The following is a 20,230-nucleotide window of genomic DNA, read 5'->3' as shown; positions in this document are numbered from 1 at the left end:
ACCCGAGTATTGTCAGAATTGCACATGGATTTTATTGCCTGTATATTCCACAAGTTCTTTCCCTCAGCAGATGCAAATACTATTCGGGAATAGCTGTCACCTGTGGAAAGACAACGTTTGGTGGTTAAACACTCACAGAAAAAAGGTACAAAAGCTGTCACTTGGGCAGCAACTTTTCAAAAGGAAAAAAATTATACTTTAAGTTACTAATATGTACACTTTAGGTACTAAAATATGTACCTTCTTTAAGGTACTTATATGCACCCTTTAGGGGTAAATAAGGTACAAATGTATATACCTTCTGAAAGGTTACTGCCCCAGTGAAAGCTTTTGTACCTTTTTTTCTGAGAGTGAACTATAAGCCAGCAGCCTTTCTCCATGAGCCACTAGGTGGCAGATTTGATTAATGTCAACTCGTCTCACTTTAGTACTATGTATTTAATACATTTGTGCTTAATTTTGTCAGCATACTATTGACTCCAGAAGTAATACATTTGTTAATGCACACAAAATCAATTTTGAGCAGATAATTAGGTTAATGTTAAATGTAAACACAAACAGATGTCCTAGAAATTAGGTGCAGAACATGCATAAAACACAAAATGTCAAAGTGTATATATAGGTAAATTGGTAAATCTTGATTCATATTCATTTTACATATAAAATATTTTTACCATTAAAAGTTGTACAAGTTAAGATTAACATTAATAAAGAACCAGCAATATCCTATAAATTTGCATGAACCAAGATTAATAAATGCTGTAAAATGTTTATTGTTTTTTTTTTAATAGAAATTTATACAAGGACACACCAAATTCAGGTTTGCCATCACAGGAATAAATTACATAATAAAATAAAATAAAATAGAAAACAGTTCTTTTAAATGGACTGTTTTTACAGTATTTTTCAGAATACAGAACTCACCTGGTACATCACAGAAGAAACTGTCTTTACTAAAATCCCACTCCGCTTGTCTTTTCTTTCGATCATTACGATCCTTGGACCACCTGTCATCTTGGTGACTGAAACGCAGGATAAGAAGAGTATTTAATCAATGCATTTAACAGCTCTGCATGAAAAGCAAAATCATTAAAACAAACCAAAAAAAAATATTTGTTTAAAATAAAATATGCTATCTGCTCTGACTGTGGTCTATATACTATCGCTCTTTATGTTGAAAGTTATCCAGCTAAAGCCTCAACTCCCTGTCACCCAAAACCATAATCTAGTGGTTCACGACTTGCAGTCTGATTCTTGTCAGATTTAGACAGCTTTAAGGAAACAAAAACCTCACCAATTATTAATTCCAGAGCACACTGCAGCATACCATTTCAGCCTCCTCACATTGTTGCCATTAGAGATCTGCGATTGAAATGACCATTATCATTATTACTGACAGAGGCCAGGACTGCTGCTGACAGCACATCCTGTTCCACAGACAGGAAGTCTCTTTAATCAGAGGGAAGACGCCTATGCACATGCTGAGACGGAGCCGTGCCTTACAGACGCTCATTCTCTCTCGGACCGCTTCTGTCATGATCCGTAATCCAGCTCACAATGATCCGGATCAGATGAGTCATGATACAGCCAACACAGATCACATTAACAACCACTGCTGTTCAGGAGCAAAAAATGCCTATAAAGTGGCCCCAAAAAGAATCTGATTGTCATTGCATTCAATAACAAAATGACTTTATATTGAACATGTACAAGCAAAAAGCTAAAAATGCAACCTAAATCAGTATGAGCAATGTGCATTTAAAGATGCATATTTGCAAATAAAATATAAATAGGTCATATTCCCAGTTGCAAAACCAAAATCCCACAGACGCACCGATTTTGACCAATCCTGGCCTGACTCCTAATCCTCGCTTGGCTCACGTCACATATCATATGAATGCGAAAAGGAAAATATGGTTATCAGATAAGAAGTGGACTCTGATACCTTTTGGCCTGCTCGTCTGCGTATTTGAAGGGGTAGTTGGCCAGTGTTGCCTTGTAGCCTGTGTTTTTAACCATGTTGTTCCATGTTACAAGTCGCTGGCCTATTGCAGTGCCTCTCGGTTCAAATCCCTAATAAGAGAAATGACAACAAATCTTCACTCAAACTGCACACAAAATCAACATGAAAATCTGAAAATGTCAATATCCTATAAAGAAGACCAAAAAAAGCTCCTTGTGCACACCTGCAGTGGATTTGAGAAGTCAGGCAGGTCGGGCACGAGGATACCGACCAGAGCACAAACCACGATGAGAACGGTACACACCCCTAACACCACCACCGGCCAATCAGCAATGAGCTCTGCATAACTGCAAATGAGGAAGATTCATACATCATATGCATATATATATATATATCACTGTATACTACATACTGTCCAGCCTCTTTATTGTACAAACGCAAATCATGAAAAAAAAAACCATTGTACATACATTATATTTATACATTTTACAGATTTTAATTTATAAAAAAATCTTTAACAAATTCACATTTTTTAAACACATTTTTATTAGTTAAACATTTTACATTAATTGAAATTGTAATGTACTGTAATATTGCAATATCATTTTTTTAAAGTAATATAATTACATACAAAAGTAAAAATGTAAATAAAAATATAAAAACATTTTTGTCGTCACTGTCATTTAAAATGAAAATTTTGTAAAAATATTTGTCTTACTTTTATTAGTTATTCGTTTTCCATTAATTGAAATTGTAATGTAATATATTGTAATATTGCAATATAAAAAAATACATATATAGATATTGTATTTTTATAGAATAATAAAAAATAGAATTTAATATTTTTATTGTATAATGCTTACATTGTCATTAAAAAATACTTTTTTTGAAAAATATTTTAGTCTGAGTTTTATAGTCTTAATTATATATATATATATAGAGAGAGAGAGAGAGAGAGATTACAAGTTTAATGAAAAACAATAAAATCAAAGAAGATCAACACTAAAATATATATTTTTAAAAATTACATTATTTTAAATGTCAGAAAAACAAAAATAAATAAATGTAATAAAAATGATTACACTATAATACATTTAAAAATCTAAAAAAAAAAAAAAGTGTAGTAAACTTACCTTTTGGGAAACCGGAAAGGCCTTGGAGGCCTGAAAGATAAAAGTACCATAAATCAGGTTTAGATTTAAGTGCCAAACAGTGGATTAAAACTACCTGTGTGGAGAGACATGTTTTTTCATGAAAGTGTATTTTTAACCGCATGCCGTATGTGGTCTAGATCTTTCCGTTCAAGCACACATTCCTGTGGGGAAATCACAGCTGTCTCCACGTTTCTTCTCGCTGCTTTTACAAATCAAAACCATCATGGATGTTCATATTAGAGACTCTGCTTTAGCACACCAAAACAGCATTACCATGCGCCCAATGCACAGCTGTTCACAATCAGCCGCCTTCATGCATTTGTGTAATATAAAGACGCATTAATGGCCTGTGCACGCAGGTGCATTTTGAGAAAAGCACAAATGGTGCATGATGCTAAATACTCTAAATATAAGCAACAGTAATAATGACGCCACCACTAATAACAAATCAGCAATCCTCGAAGAACCACAACGACAAGCAATATTGCTCTCTTCGAGGATGAGAGCAGTAGGGTCACAGGGCCAAGAGGTGGCTGTGATTTTCTTCCTCGTCGTCTTAAAAGGGAATCCATGGAATGCTATAATTAGTGGTTGCTATGGCACTGGGAGGCACAGATGAATAAAAGCCATTGGCAAGAATTTTTCACCACAGGGCGACTTCTAGAGAGGCCGTAAATCCCTTTGAAAGTTCAACGGACACATTAATACAACAACCAGATGTTGCAAGCGCACAAGCTTTAAGCATCTGCATATTCGGCTCAAGGTGAGTCCCATTAGGCTTTAAAAACAGAGAGGTGCACGTCCTTCTCCGTGCAATCAGAGAAAAGTACATGCAGACAGCTGATAATCAAATAACCAAACCCAAAAGTAAATAACGAGGAGCAGATTTCCTCCGCTTCCTGTGCAAACGTAGCGAGGACGGGGGGGAAAAAACCAATGCAATGATTTATAAAGTGTGCTATCAGCGAACGCTCCATGTTTGGGCCACAGACTGGAATTCAGGGGCGTGAATGAGAGATGGTCCAAAATGGAATAACATTTATGAGATATCGCAATGGATTATTCCACTGGAGTGCAACAGTTCTTCAACACTATTTGGGAGTCCCCCCCCCCGTGTGATTTGGAGATAATTTTTTCATATTTGGATGTGTGCAACTTTTGTTCTCTGGTTAGCCTGAAAAGAAAGAAATTAGTTCAGTATTTGAGTTTACGCTCTTAAAAATAAAGGTTTCTTGTTGGCATTGATGGTTCTATGAAGAACCTTTAACATCCACGGAATCTTTACATTCCACGAAAGGTTATTTATAGTGGAAAAAAGCTCTTTATTAAAATGTTCTTCACAGTAAGAAAAAATTGTTCTGAAAGGTTTTCTGGTGAACCAAAAAAGGTTCTTCTCCTGCATTGCTGCAAAAACTATGGAAGGCTGTTTCCACCACGGAATAAAGAAATAATAAAGTTAATTGCCACTTTTTCCTCACAATTCAGGATTTTTTTCCCTCAGAACTGAGAGTTTATTTCTCGTGAGATAAGAAGTTGCAATTACCTTTTTTATTTTATATAAACGGAATTGTGAGATGTAAACTCAGAATTATCCGAAAAAACTTTAGAATTGTGAGATATAAGTTCAGACCTGCGAGAAAGTCATAACTCGCAACTGACTTTTTTCCTGAGAAAAGTGGATTAACATTTGATGTGTTGTGATATGTAAACTTGCAACTACCTTTTATTTTATATAAACAGAATTGTGAGATATATAAACTCAGAATTCTCAGTAAACACATCAGAATTGAGACAGATTTAAAAAAAGTCATAATTCTAAATTTCTCTCTCACAATTCTGATTTTTTTCCCTGAGAATTCTAAGAGCATATTTGATTCAGTTCATTATCTTTACTGTTAAATTGTGTTTGGTGTTAGCAATTCAATCTTCTCAAGTAATGTTTTTAGAACAGTGCATCCAAAATAACGGCAATTCTAAAACATCACAACCATGTTAATGCCATATTCTGCATTGCTCATTTTGTAGAGAAATTTTTATTATTGTAAGAACTAACAAATGTTTATGGATCAAGAGGTTAATTAATAAAGAAAATACGAGGAAGTGGGGTGAAACAACAGTGTGGTGATGGTGAAACGGTAGTTGAAGGGCAGAGGTCAAAGAGGGGAGCAGGAAAAAAGCATGGAGGCTTAAAATAGAAAACCACAAAAAACATTGAAGTTCAGTCTAACACATTCACAACTGATTAAACTGTATGTGATAATCAACTGCCTGACTTTCTCGGCTGTTTAAGAGAAATCCAAGAAAAAAAATACTGTGATTATAATCAGTACATATCTAAATATTTCAAATATTAAATGCAATTGATCAAAAGTGACAGTAAGGACATTTACAATGTTACAAAGATTTATATTTCAATTAAATGCTGCTCTTTTGAACTTTCAATTAATCAAAGAATCTTGGGCCCGTATTCACAAAACATTTCAGTTCTCCTAAACAGCAGTAAAAGTTTTTAGCTAAGAGTTTTCTCTTAAAACCTATTCACAAAGCTGCTGAGACAAACTTTTACTAAGGAATAGAGAGAAGTCTTAAAGGGATAGATCACCCAAAGATGAAAATGTGATGTTTATCTGCTTACCCCCAGGGCATCCAAGATGTAGGTGACTTTGTTTCTTCAGTAGAACACATTTGATGATTTTTAACTCCAGCCGTTGCAGTCTGTCAGTCGTATAATGCATGGCAATGGTAACAAAATCTATGAGAGTAAAAAAAACATGCACAGACAAATCCAAATTAAACCTTGCGGCTCGTGACGACACATTGATGTCCTAAGACACGAAACGATCGGTTTGTGCCAGAAACCGAACAGTATTTATATCATATTTTACCTCTAATACACCACTATGTCCAACTGTCTTTGGGCACGCGCACGGCATCCAGTACGTGAGGTGATTACGCGATCTGGCGTAGTTTATGCAAGCGCCGGAAGTGATCTCTCTCCTGGATTGTTCAAACCGACTTAAAACTAAAAGATGACATTCTCTCGCGTGAGCTCATTCGGGAGTGGTGACTTTCCACGTATTCCCAACTTCTGAGCCCGCTCGCCTGAAGTTATGGTTGATTGCTCTTCAGCTGGATATCAACACACCCATTAACGTAAACTACGCCAGAGCGCATACACACCTCATGCACCGGATGCCGTGCGCGAGCCCAAAGACAGTTGGACATAGTGGTGTATTAGAGGTAAAATATGATATAAATACTGTTCGGTTTCTGGCACAAACCGATCGTTTCGTGTCTTAGGACATCAATGTGTCGTCACGAGCCGCAGGGTTTAATTTGGATTTGTCTGTGCATGTTCTTTTTACTCTCATAGATTGTGTTACCATTGCCATGCATTATATGACTGATAGACAGCAACGGTTGGACTTAAAAATCATCATTTGTGTTCTACTGAAGAAACAAAGTCACCTACATCTTGGATGCCCTGGGGGTAAGCAGATAAACATCACATTTTAATTTTTGGGTGAACTATCCCTTTAAGCTAAGAGTAAGGGGGCGGGGTTGAGCTCGTTGCTATGGATGATGTCAGAGTGCTTATTAACTATGCACACAGTGATTGGCTGATAGTCTCTGTCCGAGATTTATCCATGGAAATATTGTAGAGCACAATTTTGCCTTAAGATGTTTTGTGAATACGGGCCCTGAAAAATAAAATGCATAAATTTTCACAAAAATATGAAGCAGCACACTTTTCAACATTGATAATAATCAGAAATGTTTCTTGAGCAGCAAATCAGCATATTAGAATGATTTCTGAAGATCATGTGACACTGAAGACCGGAGTAATGATGCTGAAAATTCAGCTTTGATCACAGAAATAAATTACATTTTAGTATATATTCACATAGAAAATAGCTATTTTAAATGATAAAATAAATGCAGCCTTGATATATTTTTTTCAAAAACAGAACATTTCTCATTAAGAATATAAAACATTTAACAAATTAGAATGATGTAGAATCTTCAGGTCAAAATTTTAAATATGTTTACAAGCATTTCATTTGGCATTACTGTAATAATAATCATAGCAACAGCAGAGAACAAACCCAAACGCACACATGTGAGTGACGTGCACACGTGCATCTGCTCAGAAACGGAGAATGCTGAATCTGCGAGTGCTGTGAGGTCTAGAGGTCGACTCCTGATATCTCCGCATTCTTTGCTTTGACATACATAGATATATGGACTCCAGACAGGGATGCTGGATTTCAACACTGTGGCCAACAGTTACAAGCTGTCCAAGAAACATCTTCATTATCTATTGGCCTCCTACTGCAAGAATTCGACAGCTTAAACTACAAACTATGGAATGCAGAACGCAACACGCTTTGAATAATGTGATACACTGTGATTCCAGCCAGAGGTCGGAGGTCTTTCATCTGATTTCTCAGCACTTATATTTAACTTAAAGTGGCCAAAACACACATGCTGTGGCATAAATGACCAAATGAAGTACCAAAATCAAGTGCAAAGTGCTAATGCAAAAGGATATTTTGTGAAGCTTGTTAAGGCAAGAATCACTATTACTATTGCTCAAAGTTTCTGATACACAATTACACTCACAATTCTCACTGCCACAGATCAGCAGTTCTTGTACATTCAAAAATGAACATAAATATGAATCATAAGGAATGTTTTGATTGTGATACAGTTTTGATTCCTATTAATGGCTTTTGAGAAAGAAAATTGGAAAAAAGTTGGAAAAAAGATCATGCCAATATCATGGGTTCGATTCCTTGGGAACGTACTCTATGAACCAATTAACAAAAAATGTACACTCTGAATTCAGTGCAAGTCATTTAGAATAAAAGTGTCTGGCAAATGCATACATGTATGCATTATAAATATGGCTTTTTGTATAAAATCAATGCAATAAAAATGCGGCTTTATGTATTCAATAAAAGAGAAACTGGGAAAAAGTTGAACCTTCTCTACAGCTGGTTGAGTATCCAAGTTAACTTTTTTTTTTTTAAAAGTGCAACATTGACTCTACAAACATAAACATAACTTTATTTCTTTAAAACAATGACGTTTCAGCCAACTTAAAGTCTTGGGACAAGGGATGTCCGATGAAGGCCTTGAAAATGACCAAAGCATCATTGTTTTGTACATTATTTTAGAGTTTATGAAATCAATACCAATACTAAACAGACAAAAAAAGTATAATTGATCAATTTTATTAAAAAAAAAAAAAGTTGAGAAAATGGCCTTTAAAAATATATTAAAATCTAGAGATGCAAATAGATAAAGTGTAATAAAATAAAGATCTAATAGTGTATTTTGGATGTTCATTCCACTAGTCTGAAACGGCACGTTAAGAAATGCCAAATTGCCCATAATCTCAAGAAAAAACAAAAATTTTGCCTGTAGTGTCTTCGATTACCAAACCAACTTAGCCAGAAATGGATAATACACAGTGCAAGTGAAAACACTTTGCTCAGTAATAAATACTACTACATTATTGTTAAAACCACATTCATTCATCTGTTTCGGCTAAAAGAGGATCACATGATCAGCTCCAATACTGGAACGAAACCATGCACGAGTCAAATTACCAGCAGAAATCACTGGCGCATTACCATTGAAGTCTCAAGAATCATTTCATTCAACTCAAGAGTGTGTGAACAGCAACAGAGGCTCGCCTTTGATATCAAGCATGTCTAGACAAGGGCCAAACTCATTTAGCGAGCAGCACACCGCAGGCAGAGCTCTTTATTTGTGTACAACATCCAGATGCAGCTCTTTACGATCCTGTGAAATATCTCTTTTACCCAAGCTTGACTGAGAATTCAAAGGTTGGGACTGATTCTCTCACTAGACTGAGGTTCTGTTTTAAACGAGAAGTTCATGACCCCAGACAGTACTTCCCATGAGTCTCAGCAACACAACGCTGAAAGAAAACAACGTCACAAGCTCTACCTTTAGAGGAGCTCTACCTTTAGAGGAGGGTGTGTGATTCGAGAGGTGGAGGTAGAAAGAAGGTTTTGAGTGAGAATGAGACTGGAAAACAGAACCGGGAAGAGAGGAAATGAAAGGAGACAGGTAAGAGCCAAGACTGAGAGATGCTAAGACAGATAGACAAGAGTCCTATGGAAAAATCCTCACTGGAGCTAAGAGCTGCATGTTTAATCAACATAAAACTGAAATCATGATATGGTTCAGTACAATTATCAACTGGCAGGCTGTGATTTAATTCGAGAAAAACATGCTCTGTGTGTTGCAGCATGAAGCGCTGGACTGTGTTTATTTACTCGCGAGCAGCTCATGATTCACTGTTTTCAGCGTCTCGATTCACAGGAAATGCTGCTCTACACAAACTCATCTGCTCCGAGTTTGGAACATGCATTTATTTGAAAATGCAACATGCACCAACCATCTTCCCAAATTTGTAATGAGGAGCGCTCAGAAAACTGTCGTCAATAAGAGACGTTTTTAGGGCTCCCTGTGGTTTTCTGCCAAAATAAAACCTTGATGTTTTAACGTTTGAAAATTAAGACAGCCATAAATATTAGTATTTTATATTTTGTACTGTAAAATAAAATATTTTTCTAAAAGATTTTTGATATATTTTACAGCAAAATATTACAATAGTAAAATTTCTTGTTTATATATGCATTTAGTAATAGTAGTAGTAGAAGTAATAACCACAACAAACATAATAAATGGTAATAATAAATTATATTTTTCTTTAAAAGATTTATTTTGCAGCAAAATATTAAGTAATATTTCTTTTGTTTAGTATTTATATTTAGTAGTAATAAAAATAATACATTCTACTAACAATAAATTGTTGTTCTTATATTATTCCTCAAAATTTTTTATTTTACAGTAAAAAAATACAACAGTATTATTTCTTATTATTAGTAGAATTTTTATTGCTACTAAATGTAAGTATTGAACAACATACGTATTATTATTATTATTATATTTGTATTAAAAATTTTCCTTTTACAGTGAAAAATTACAACAGTATTATTTCTTATGCTGTTTAATATTTATATTTAGTAGTAATAAACTACAAATAATAAGTTATTATTATTCTATTTTTCTTGTTTATTTTACAGTGAAAACTTACAATAGTATTATTTCCTGTGTCGTTTAATATTTGCATTTACTATTAACAATAACATTTATATTATTAATTTCATTTAAATATTTTAACATTATATATATATATATACACACACACACACACAGTATAAATCAACCCCAAACAGTGTTTTAAGAAGTCAGAAAGAGCTTTATTACCAAGTATGTTTACACACACAAGGAATTTGATTTGACGACAAGAGCTTCCAGTGCAGAAGAAAGTACAGACATACTGCAAACAAACAGAGGTGTGATATGACACAGCGACAAACAACAAATGTTTTTTTTTCCACTAATGATTCTGTAAATGTCACCTACATGTACATTCAAATATTAGACACTGATATGAAGAGCCTGGTCCAACTGCACATGCTGTGATGGTCCCTGATGAAACATTTTTGAATAAAGCCACAATTTATTAGAAGCAGACTAAAAACCTTTAGTGCAACATAAAACCTTTTATTTCGCCATGAACTGTTTTGAACGGTTTGGTGATTTGGTGAACTTGTTCATATAGTTCATCAAAAAGAATCGGTTCAAAAGAATGATTCATTTGTGAACTGGACACTGCTCTGGACCGTTTGCCTCAGGCTCTGGATTACAGGTAATAATGTTCAGTTTCTTGCACAGATGGATCGTTTCACTTCATAAGATCTCAATATATCGTCAGAAGCCACGGGTATTCATTTCGTCTTGCCTTTATGTGCTTTTTTGACTCTCAAAGTGACTGTAGCCATTGACTTGCATTTTATCAATCACAGAGGATCACGGTTTCTGATCTTCTTTACTGTTCTACTGAAGAAGAGAAAAAAAGAGTCGCCTACACCTTGGATGGCCTGACTGAGTAAATTAACAGCAAAATTTCATTTCTGGGTGAACGATCCCTTTAACATTGTACAGAACCTGACAGGACCTCTTCAAACTAGTCTTAATAGCTCATGACTGTGTCCAAAAGCAAACCCACATTTTGACTTATGCACGCACTGAATAAAACAGCTTATGGCACCATTTAGTTTTTAAAAAACATCCTTTGGCCCGTGTTAATAAGCAATCGAGCTGCCAAAAGTAATGTTGAAGTAAGTGGACTGGCGGTATGGTAGATAACGAGCACCAAGGGGTTTGCATGTGTTTCTGTTTGGAGCTAAAGCAAAACGCGGTCAGGGATTAAACGCTCATAGTGTTTGTATATCAATCCTTCCAGGGCTGTGACACATTCAGAAAACAAATGACAGCATTTATAACGCGTTTAAGCGAAAGTCAACTTCCAAAAACACCAAAAGAAAATGTGTAGCCTAGGGCTGGACCAAAAAAACATCTAATACTTACAATAATATATTCATGATGGATATGCAACACAGTGTAATTTGTCATGTAATTTGTGAATATGAGAGCATTAAGGTTTTAGAGTTTGATTAAATTCAGTGAATCATTTCAAACTGGCCAATTCAATTAAACAATTCTCTTTTGTCCTATCAGTCGAAAATCTGCATAGAAGTTTCCAAGAATTAAAATGACAAAAACTAAGCATAAACATTATACAAATAAATAATTCATATATTTATTATTATTTATATGTTAATGACTTTTGTCCCATCTCTCAAAAATGTCTGATATATAAATATAAATGATACAATTAAATAAATAAAATTTTTATTATTTTTTATTATTTTTTTATTATTATTATTATGATTATTTGTTAATGACTTTTGTCCCATCACTCAAATATTTTTCCAAGTTTAAAAAATGCCAAGCAATAAGGAAAAAAGTAGTAAAACAATATATAAAAATATTGAACAAATATTATAAAAGTATATATATATATTATTAGTAGTATTATGTTATTTGTTATATACCATATTACATATTATAAATGATATTTTAAAATGTAAATATCTGCACCCTCATTTAATGTTCATAGAAATTCTAAGCACTACAAAAATGTGGCTTAAAAAAGCTAAATATTTATTTAACTGTTTATTTACAGTTAGAAAAAAATTGAAATATATAAATAGGACTACATATATATATATATATATATATATTCTATACATAAAGATGGCTAGCATTTATTTAGCAAAATGATATTTAATGACACCAAATATACTTCCTTGTTTTTGTTTAGTGAAGTTATTGTTGAGCATCTGCTTGAATTCTCTCATTCTGACATCTCCATTTTACTCTAATCACTGAATGCAAGTTGAGAGACACGACTCACACGAGCTAAACAGTTGTTGTTTCTGATCACGCGTAAAGGCTTCTCAAAATGACAGCCTGAAATTGAGAACACAAAGATCATTTTAAGGCTTGTTGGCTGGTCGGGGCTTGCAGCTGTCACACACACACACACACACACACAGCTCTGTACGTTTCGTGAATATCTTCCAGGCTTGTCCTGCAACAAAGAACTGTGATTCTTTAAAAACCGGGACAAATTTATCAATGTTTCTGTTTGACGTTGATCAAACATCTTCCTGAAAAGGAACTGAACTAGTTTACTGAAGCATCTGTTGACTTACGCAGGCATGACAAGACAAGTTTCCACCGTTAAGCACTGTTTCTGTCCTAAATGAAAGTGAATCACTTCAACATCAGAATGCATTTGATGTTTAATTAACAGCTGAGAGGCACAAAAACTAAAATGGCAGACAAAATGTCGATTGCACATCCAAAATCGCACTCGATTTTGGCTTTAGCGTGTTGCACCTGGTTAGAACAGGGTGGGAAATGCAGGAGACAAGTTCTGGTCAGGTAAATGAAGCGTGTCGGGAAGGGTTAAACATGTGACATGACCCCAGATGGCTACATGTCAGCTCCCTCTTTTTCAGCCAACAAAAGCTATTCATCATTCCTCGGTTGAAAGATCGGCCGCCATCCGTCTCAGCCGCATCATTCCTGAATCTTTAGGTAGACAGCGAATCGATTCACTGGTTTTAAATTCGATTCAGGAACTATTTTTAAATTCAAAATGACTCGATTCATTTTGATTCACAATGAGATTCAATTTCGATTCATGATTCAATTCTGTATTTGAAGTGCATTCACAGGATTATGTAAATGCTTCTCCTAATGTGTCTTAGCTAAGAAAAAGACAAAGGCAAACTACTTGAGATGTTTATTAGGAGGGCACAGCATATCAGCAACCATATTGGTTACGGCCAATTTAACAGCAAAAGATAATGATAAACACAGATCTCAAAATAATAGGGGCGCAACAGTTGACTTGTTTTCTCAATGCATCGATTACAAATCCTGCCGATGGACATGCAGCATCTTGAAGCATTGATATATGAATCATAAATCTTTTGTTCTGGTCCATAATTAATTTTAAATGCAAAAAATGGAATTAATCAAAATTTGGTAAAGTATTGTTCAATATTTTCAAATATATAAATATAAAAACTATGAATATTAATTGCGGATTGTTTTGTTTTTTTATTTGCATATGAGCCATCTTAATAGGTTTGTCTTTTTCTTGCCTAAGACACATTACAATATCCTATAAATGCACTTAAAAAAAGTCAGATTTGAATCATTAACCGAAACTGAATCGAACCTCCCTGTGAGTCAGATCAGATTGTTCCAAATTTGAAAATAGTAGTTTCTGAATCGCACTGAAAGCCTATGAATCATAATCAAATCTATTTAATTCGCTGTCCACCCAAAGATTCAAACCACAACAAATAATTATTATTAATGGGTCTGTATGATATAATGTGTCTAGTGTCTATCACTAGTAGGGCTGTCAATTTTTTTTTAATTTAGAATATTCGTCGAATTAAAAAAAAAAAAATCCACATTTTAGGTCTGCTTCAGCCGTCAGGCAGCCTTATCAGTGGCGCACGAAATGCGACGACAATGTAAGTGTCATAGCATTTGAATGCTTTTGTTAGCCTATCCAGCTGAACCCACTAGATGCAGCGCTGCTACGTTGTGCGTTCATATATTGCGGAAAACGAGAGCATCAGTGTGGAGAAGACGTTGTTTAGGTCAAAACTGAAACCAAGCCGTTCACACAGAACACATATTTATCACATTTTCTAGAGGGACATTTATCAGCATTGCACTCGCGTATCGCACAATAAAGCTGCATGTTTAGAAAGTCATGTAAAATTAATGCAAGTTCAACTTTTAAAAAACATTCCCCCATCCCACTGTATCTCATGTTTTTAAATGAAGAAAGTAGCCTACTCTTTGTGATTGGTTTTCGGTCCTTTATATTAAACTATACATACATGCATGGTGCTGTTTTTTTTGTTGTAATTGTTTAAGCAACTTTATTAATTATATATGGTTTATAAACATTATGCACTTTTTTTTCAAAGATAGTCGTGTTATTTTATTATGCTTTGAAGAAACGTGCATAATATTTTGCTCGATGCGCCCTCTTGTGGCCTCAGGAGAGAAGCCAAAAGCTTTTTCCCCCTAAATGAAATTATGCCTTTTAAATTAGAATATACTTCGAATTTTGATAATATTTAAGTGGAAAATTCTAGTTTAGTTTTTCAGTCATTTTGACAGCCCTAATCACTATTGCTCCCACTCACGAACGCATAACTACAAATCTGTTTCAGAGAGCCAGAGCGTTTCCAACCTGAGGATAAATGATGCTGCAAACCTCCACTGATCTTTCTCATGTGCTTCCAGATGACGGTGAAGAAAAGTCAAACATCATGACAGCACAATGGGCTGCTCAACCACCCGCTGCTCGAAGAGGAACGCAGCAGATTCACCAAACCTCACAGACACGATATTTCAGACCAGGGGAGTTCAAAAGGCTGATGGGGAATCATGGAGGGGATTGTCTGCGTCACTGTCAATTATCGTCAACTTATTCCAGCAGAAACAGATCAAACAGATACTCGATATGATCCTGTCTGCATAAAAGATGCTGATTTACAGAGCAGAGGAACTCGTATGGTTTGACTTTATCTAAAGTAACCTGCCTCATCAGTAAAAGTCCAGACCAATACAGCTGTCGGACACATTTTTCTTCCAATATTTACATTTCAATGTATGAAAACAAATTTTAATAGTTTTAGTTAACAATAATAACATACAAGAACGAAAACCTGTCAAACCAAATTTTGTTTAATATAATTTTTCTATTTAGCTTGGACTTATTTTTATTTCAGTTTTAGGTATTTTAGTACTTATTTTTTAGTTGGCATGGTAATATTTGAAGAGTTAATCTGCAAAAACAGATAACTTGGGTTATTTTGATTAGGTAAAAAATACAGCTAACCAACAATAAAACACAATAAAAACATGATAACATAATAGTGTTATCCGTTTTTGCAAATAAACTCTTCATTTCTTATTGTAATTTTTCAATTAGAAAATAATTATTGTAAACATTCATGCAAGGGTGCATTAAATCGATCAAAAGTGACAGTAATGACATTTATAATGCTACAAAAGATTTCGATTTCAAATAAATGCTGTTCTTTTGAACTTTCTATTCATCAAAGAATCCTGGGAAAAAAGGTTTCCACATGTTCGGCAGTAGAACTGATTTCAGCATTGATAATTAGAAGAAAAGTTTCTTGAGCAGCAAATCAGCAGAATAGAATGATTTCTGAAGATCATGTGACACTGAAGACTGGAGTAATGATGCTGAAAATTCAGCTGCGCATCACAGAAATACATTACATTTGAACAGATATTCACATAGAAAACAGCCATTTTAAATTGTAATAATATTTCTCAATTTTACCATATTTTTGATTGAATAAATACAGCCTTGATGAGCATATGAGACTTTTTGTAAACAAAATCTTTCCAACCCCAAATTTTGAACAGTAGTATTCAGTAAATAACAAAATCGTAAAACTTTCAATTTTAGTTCTTTTTTTTCTCTATTTGAGTAAATGTTTACATCATTTTTTATCTCAATTCTTGCCTGGAGTGCTTTCTTAGTTCTTCACTATTTTGCAAAGGAATATAGAGATGAAATATGCTTGAACTGTAGCAATGACATATTTTGTCGTTATGAGTGTAGCCGTAGAAACAAATAATTGTCTGAGAGCATGAACACCAACAAACAATACTTAGTCAAACCAAAAATTATTCAGACACCAGATATAATTTATGTTTTTTTATTTACTAGTGGGTGCAGGACACTATAGTTCATTTATGCAAGTGAGGATAGCGAAATAAAGTCAACTGTGACATATTATACCTAAAAATTCTTCATACAGTGAACTACCAGCAAAACTGATCAAATTTGGGACATAAAATACTTTGAGCTAATCATGTTTTGCTTAACCTTTTCACACCACAGACTGAACAAAATGAAGCATTGCTTGGTTACTGGTTGACCTAAATTGGTATTATCTAATTGTGTACTTAAATTTAGCAGCTGACAGCTATTCAACAGAATTAATTACATACCTTTCTATAAAAGTTATCTGACATTATCAAAATGAATCTGTTCTGACACAGTTTAACTCTGAGTTTGTGTCATTTTATTAACATTTTCTAAACTATAACAAATAAACTGTGATAATGTGAGAAATGTTGAAGGTGTCTGAATAAATTTTGGTTTGACTGTAATCTAGTTTTTATGCAACAACACGCAGTGGATTCTCACCTCAGTGTGGCCATGTTGGGCTGGTTCTGGAGATGCTCAGGCCAGTGATGCTGCATGCAGAAACAGCGCACGCCTTGAACGCAGCACGAGCCCATGTGAAGCGCTGCGGACGACACGGCGCTCTGGAAGAGAGCGCAATCCTGCTGGTTCCTGTTGCAGCAGACGGGCTGCCGAGGAGAGCAGTAAATGCAGCAGGCTGGTGGCAGAGCATTGGGCAGCAGCACAGCCAGCCTCTGAGAGTCTGAGACATGTGACGAGGAAGAGGAGCCTGGCGAAGACGGACACATAGCTCCATTGGGTTTGAGTCCACCGTTCTGACCTGGGTGCGTCGGTGTGAACACCGAAACTCTCTGCTCGTCCTCCAGGTCTTCAATGGCGTTTGCGGAAGTTGAGGATTCGCCATTGCTTTTGGTGAAGCCCTCGCTCAGGGCCATGATCCTTCCTGGATCAGTTGATCAGGACCTTAATCTGCAAATAAACACAGTCATGGTCACTCATGCACAGAGATCCAACTCAAGCTATTTCCCCATCACAGTTAAATGTACCAATAACTAGCTAACCCTTGAGATAAAAATGATGTGTGGAAACTAATGGCGCTTTTCCACATCATGGTACGGTTCACTTTTGGGGGGTTTTCCACTGGGTACAGTACCTGGTACTTTTTTTTAGTACCACCTCAGTTGAGGCTTCAAGTGAACCGTACCGTTACCAAAGCGTGACGTGTAAACTCTGCTGATCACGGATTGGCCGGAGAGAATCGTCACTACCTGCGTCACTGAACTTGCGACACGAGACACAACAGAAACGTTAGATTTATCAGCACAGCCAGCGAAGGATCGAACACAACTGTTTTGAATGAGCGCACCTTTTTTAACAACCAAAAAATGACTGTTTCATTGTCTGTTGAGGAAGTACAGACGTTCCTCTCGTTGATAGCAGAGGAGTGGATCCAGCGAGAGCTTGATGGGGCGACGCGGAATGAAAAAGTTTTTCAGGAGTCGCGGCAGTAGAGGTGGCGCAACTATAACAACATGTGAATAATCCCGCCCACTCTAAAGCGGTACTGAGAGTCGTACCACACAGTGGAAAAGCGCCATATTGCTGCCCTCCTCGACTAAAGATTTTCTGGTCGACTAGTTAATTTGAAGCATTAGTCGACCAATCGCACGCTTATTAATAAACCAATTAAATTATAATAATGAGCCTTTAATTGCCTACATGGCCTAATAAGCGCTCAAGCGCACGCATAAAGCTTACCACAGCACACCGGCAGAAGTAATGTTTATGAATGTCAGGGAAAAACAGTAAGGAGGCTGCATTAACATTTTAAGAATGTATTGATACACTAGTGCTTTCTTTGATTTCGGTTTAAGAGATGAAGTCAGCGACACTGACTCATCATTTCCGCAGTAGTGGACGTGCCTGTATGCATCTTTCATACAGGTTACATAATCTGAGAATATTTGTTTTCCATTTGAATTGGCTTATTTGAAAGTAGACATTTCGCTCTTTATAGATAAAGAGAAAAATGTGCAAGTATACACAGAGTTTTGGAGCTTCACGCTCAAGTTCACAGAGACCGAGACGGCAGAAAGCGCATCCTGTTTGCTTACATTAATTTACAAAAGCTCAATGTTTTGTTGTTATTGTGAGTGCAGACAAATAAATGTAGAGTCTTTACAGATTTTAGAGATGTATTACTCTTATCTGTATGAGCAAAAAAGAGGGAGTATTTTAAGAGCAAATGAGCGCACCGGCACCTAAATCTGTCCTGCAGTGAGCGCTACTGTATAGCTTGCACACTCCGCATAGACATTAGATTGAGCGGCCATGTAAAGTTGCTGCTACTTACATATTTCCGATGGCAAGCCATATTTTAGGTCAATGAATGATAGGCGAGCGTTTGGATGTCCTGCATCGCCACTTGCTGTGGATTTTTTTTTTCTGCGACTAGGCAACAAATAGAATTTTGTTCGACCAAGCCTCTTCTGGTCGACTAACGGTTAGTCAACTATTAGGGGGCAGCCCTAGTGGAAACCAGTGTTATTTTGTTCATATTTCACGCATCTTTGCGTCTAAAAATGTGAGACACAGAATGCCTTCTCCGGCATGTCGCTGTCAAATGAAACTGTTGCCATTCCATTGCCAATAAATCAATGCATCGCAATTAGTGGATCGATTCTGAGATTTTCGGAATGCATCGTGATTCTCTCTCGAATCGATTCTGAGCTTAGTTTTTAACAGCAGATGGCGGTCTAGAGACTAGTTTTTAACTGCACACTCAAATGCTCATGAAGAAGAGCGCCGAGTAATGTAAGTGGTTAAATGTACTTGCACATCGGCTTTTATGCTTTTATAATGCGAGATTAATGTCAACACAGCCCACTGTGAACATTCACTTCAACCTTTTCGAACTTTATGAATGATTACTTTAGGTTAAAATGGTGCGTGTGTGTAAGGAACTGGAAGCAAGCAGAATACAGCTATTTCTAAAGCACGCAGTGCCATCTGCTGTTAAAAACTAAGCTCAGAATCAATTCAAGAGAGAATCGCGATGTCTTCTGAAAATCTCAGAATCGATGCAGAATCATTTCTCGATTCATGATGCATCGATTTATTGTCCCAGCCCTAAGAATTAGCTGAAATAAAATAATATTTTAATATTTTATTTCGGTTAAAGTTTATTTTAGTTTATTCAAGTAACAGAATTTTTTATGGTTTAAGATTTAGTTGATGAAAATAACTAGTGGAAATATAAGAACTGTAACAATTCAGGTTTTGATTCCAATTTTTGTTTTAAAGATTCCATCATTAACTCATCAACATTCCAGAATGAATCATTTTAATTAAAATCTTCATTTTTTTGACAACCTTGATTCTGAAAGCATTTTTCTAATTTATTTTCTCCATTGATTTTTTTTTAAGCCATGAACCATCCTGACAAACTCAAAGAAGAACCACAACTTGACAATTTGATTTAAAGCAAAAAAGTAATAGGAAATCAGAAATTAACATCATAATGAAAACACTAAATAATTATAGTAATATGTTAATATCTTTTACACTTTTTTTTAAGTGAGTGAGTGAAGTGACATGTGGCCAAGTATGGTGACCCAGCAGTTGGGGGTTCGGTGCCTTGCTCAAGGGCACTTCAGTCGTGGTATTGAAGGGGGGAGAGAGCGCTGTACATTCACTCCCCCCACCTACAATCCCTGCCGGTACGAGACTCGAACCCACAACCTTTGGGTTACGAGTCCGACTCTCTAACCATTAGGCCACGACTTCCCCAGAGGTCATATGATGCAATTTAAAATTTTCCTTTCTCTTTGGAGTTTTACAAGCTCTTGGTGCATAAAGCAGATCTGTAAAGTTGCA

General features: G+C 35.6%; 1 protein-coding gene across 2 annotated transcripts in view; it reads right to left on the bottom strand.

The window, feature by feature from the left end:
• LOC107568221 (protein dispatched homolog 1-like) overlaps positions 1–20,230 on the bottom strand; it is a 67,094-nt gene that overhangs the window by 4,054 nt on the left and 42,810 nt on the right. For both annotated transcript variants that reach the window (XM_016254158.1, XM_016254157.1), the window contains exons 2-7: positions 16,856–17,323; positions 3,097–3,126; positions 2,187–2,310; positions 1,946–2,073; positions 925–1,022; positions 3–100 (exon numbers count right to left, since the gene is read on the bottom strand). In XM_016254158.1, coding sequence (XP_016109644.1) covers positions 3–100; positions 925–1,022; positions 1,946–2,073; positions 2,187–2,310; positions 3,097–3,126; positions 16,856–17,289 — 912 coding nt within the window. In that variant the 5' untranslated portion in view covers positions 17,290–17,323. The remainder of the gene's footprint in view (positions 1–2; positions 101–924; positions 1,023–1,945; positions 2,074–2,186; positions 2,311–3,096; positions 3,127–16,855; positions 17,324–20,230) is intronic.

The sequence above is a fragment of the Sinocyclocheilus grahami genome, unplaced genomic scaffold, assembly GCF_001515645.1.
Source record: "Sinocyclocheilus grahami isolate Dianchi unplaced genomic scaffold, SAMN03320097.WGS_v1.1 scaffold1225.1, whole genome shotgun sequence".
In the NCBI taxonomy this organism is placed as follows: domain Eukaryota; kingdom Metazoa; phylum Chordata; class Actinopteri; order Cypriniformes; family Cyprinidae; genus Sinocyclocheilus; species Sinocyclocheilus grahami.
The sequence above is the reverse complement of the archived record's forward strand: the minus strand, read 5'-3'. Positions and strand labels throughout refer to the sequence as shown.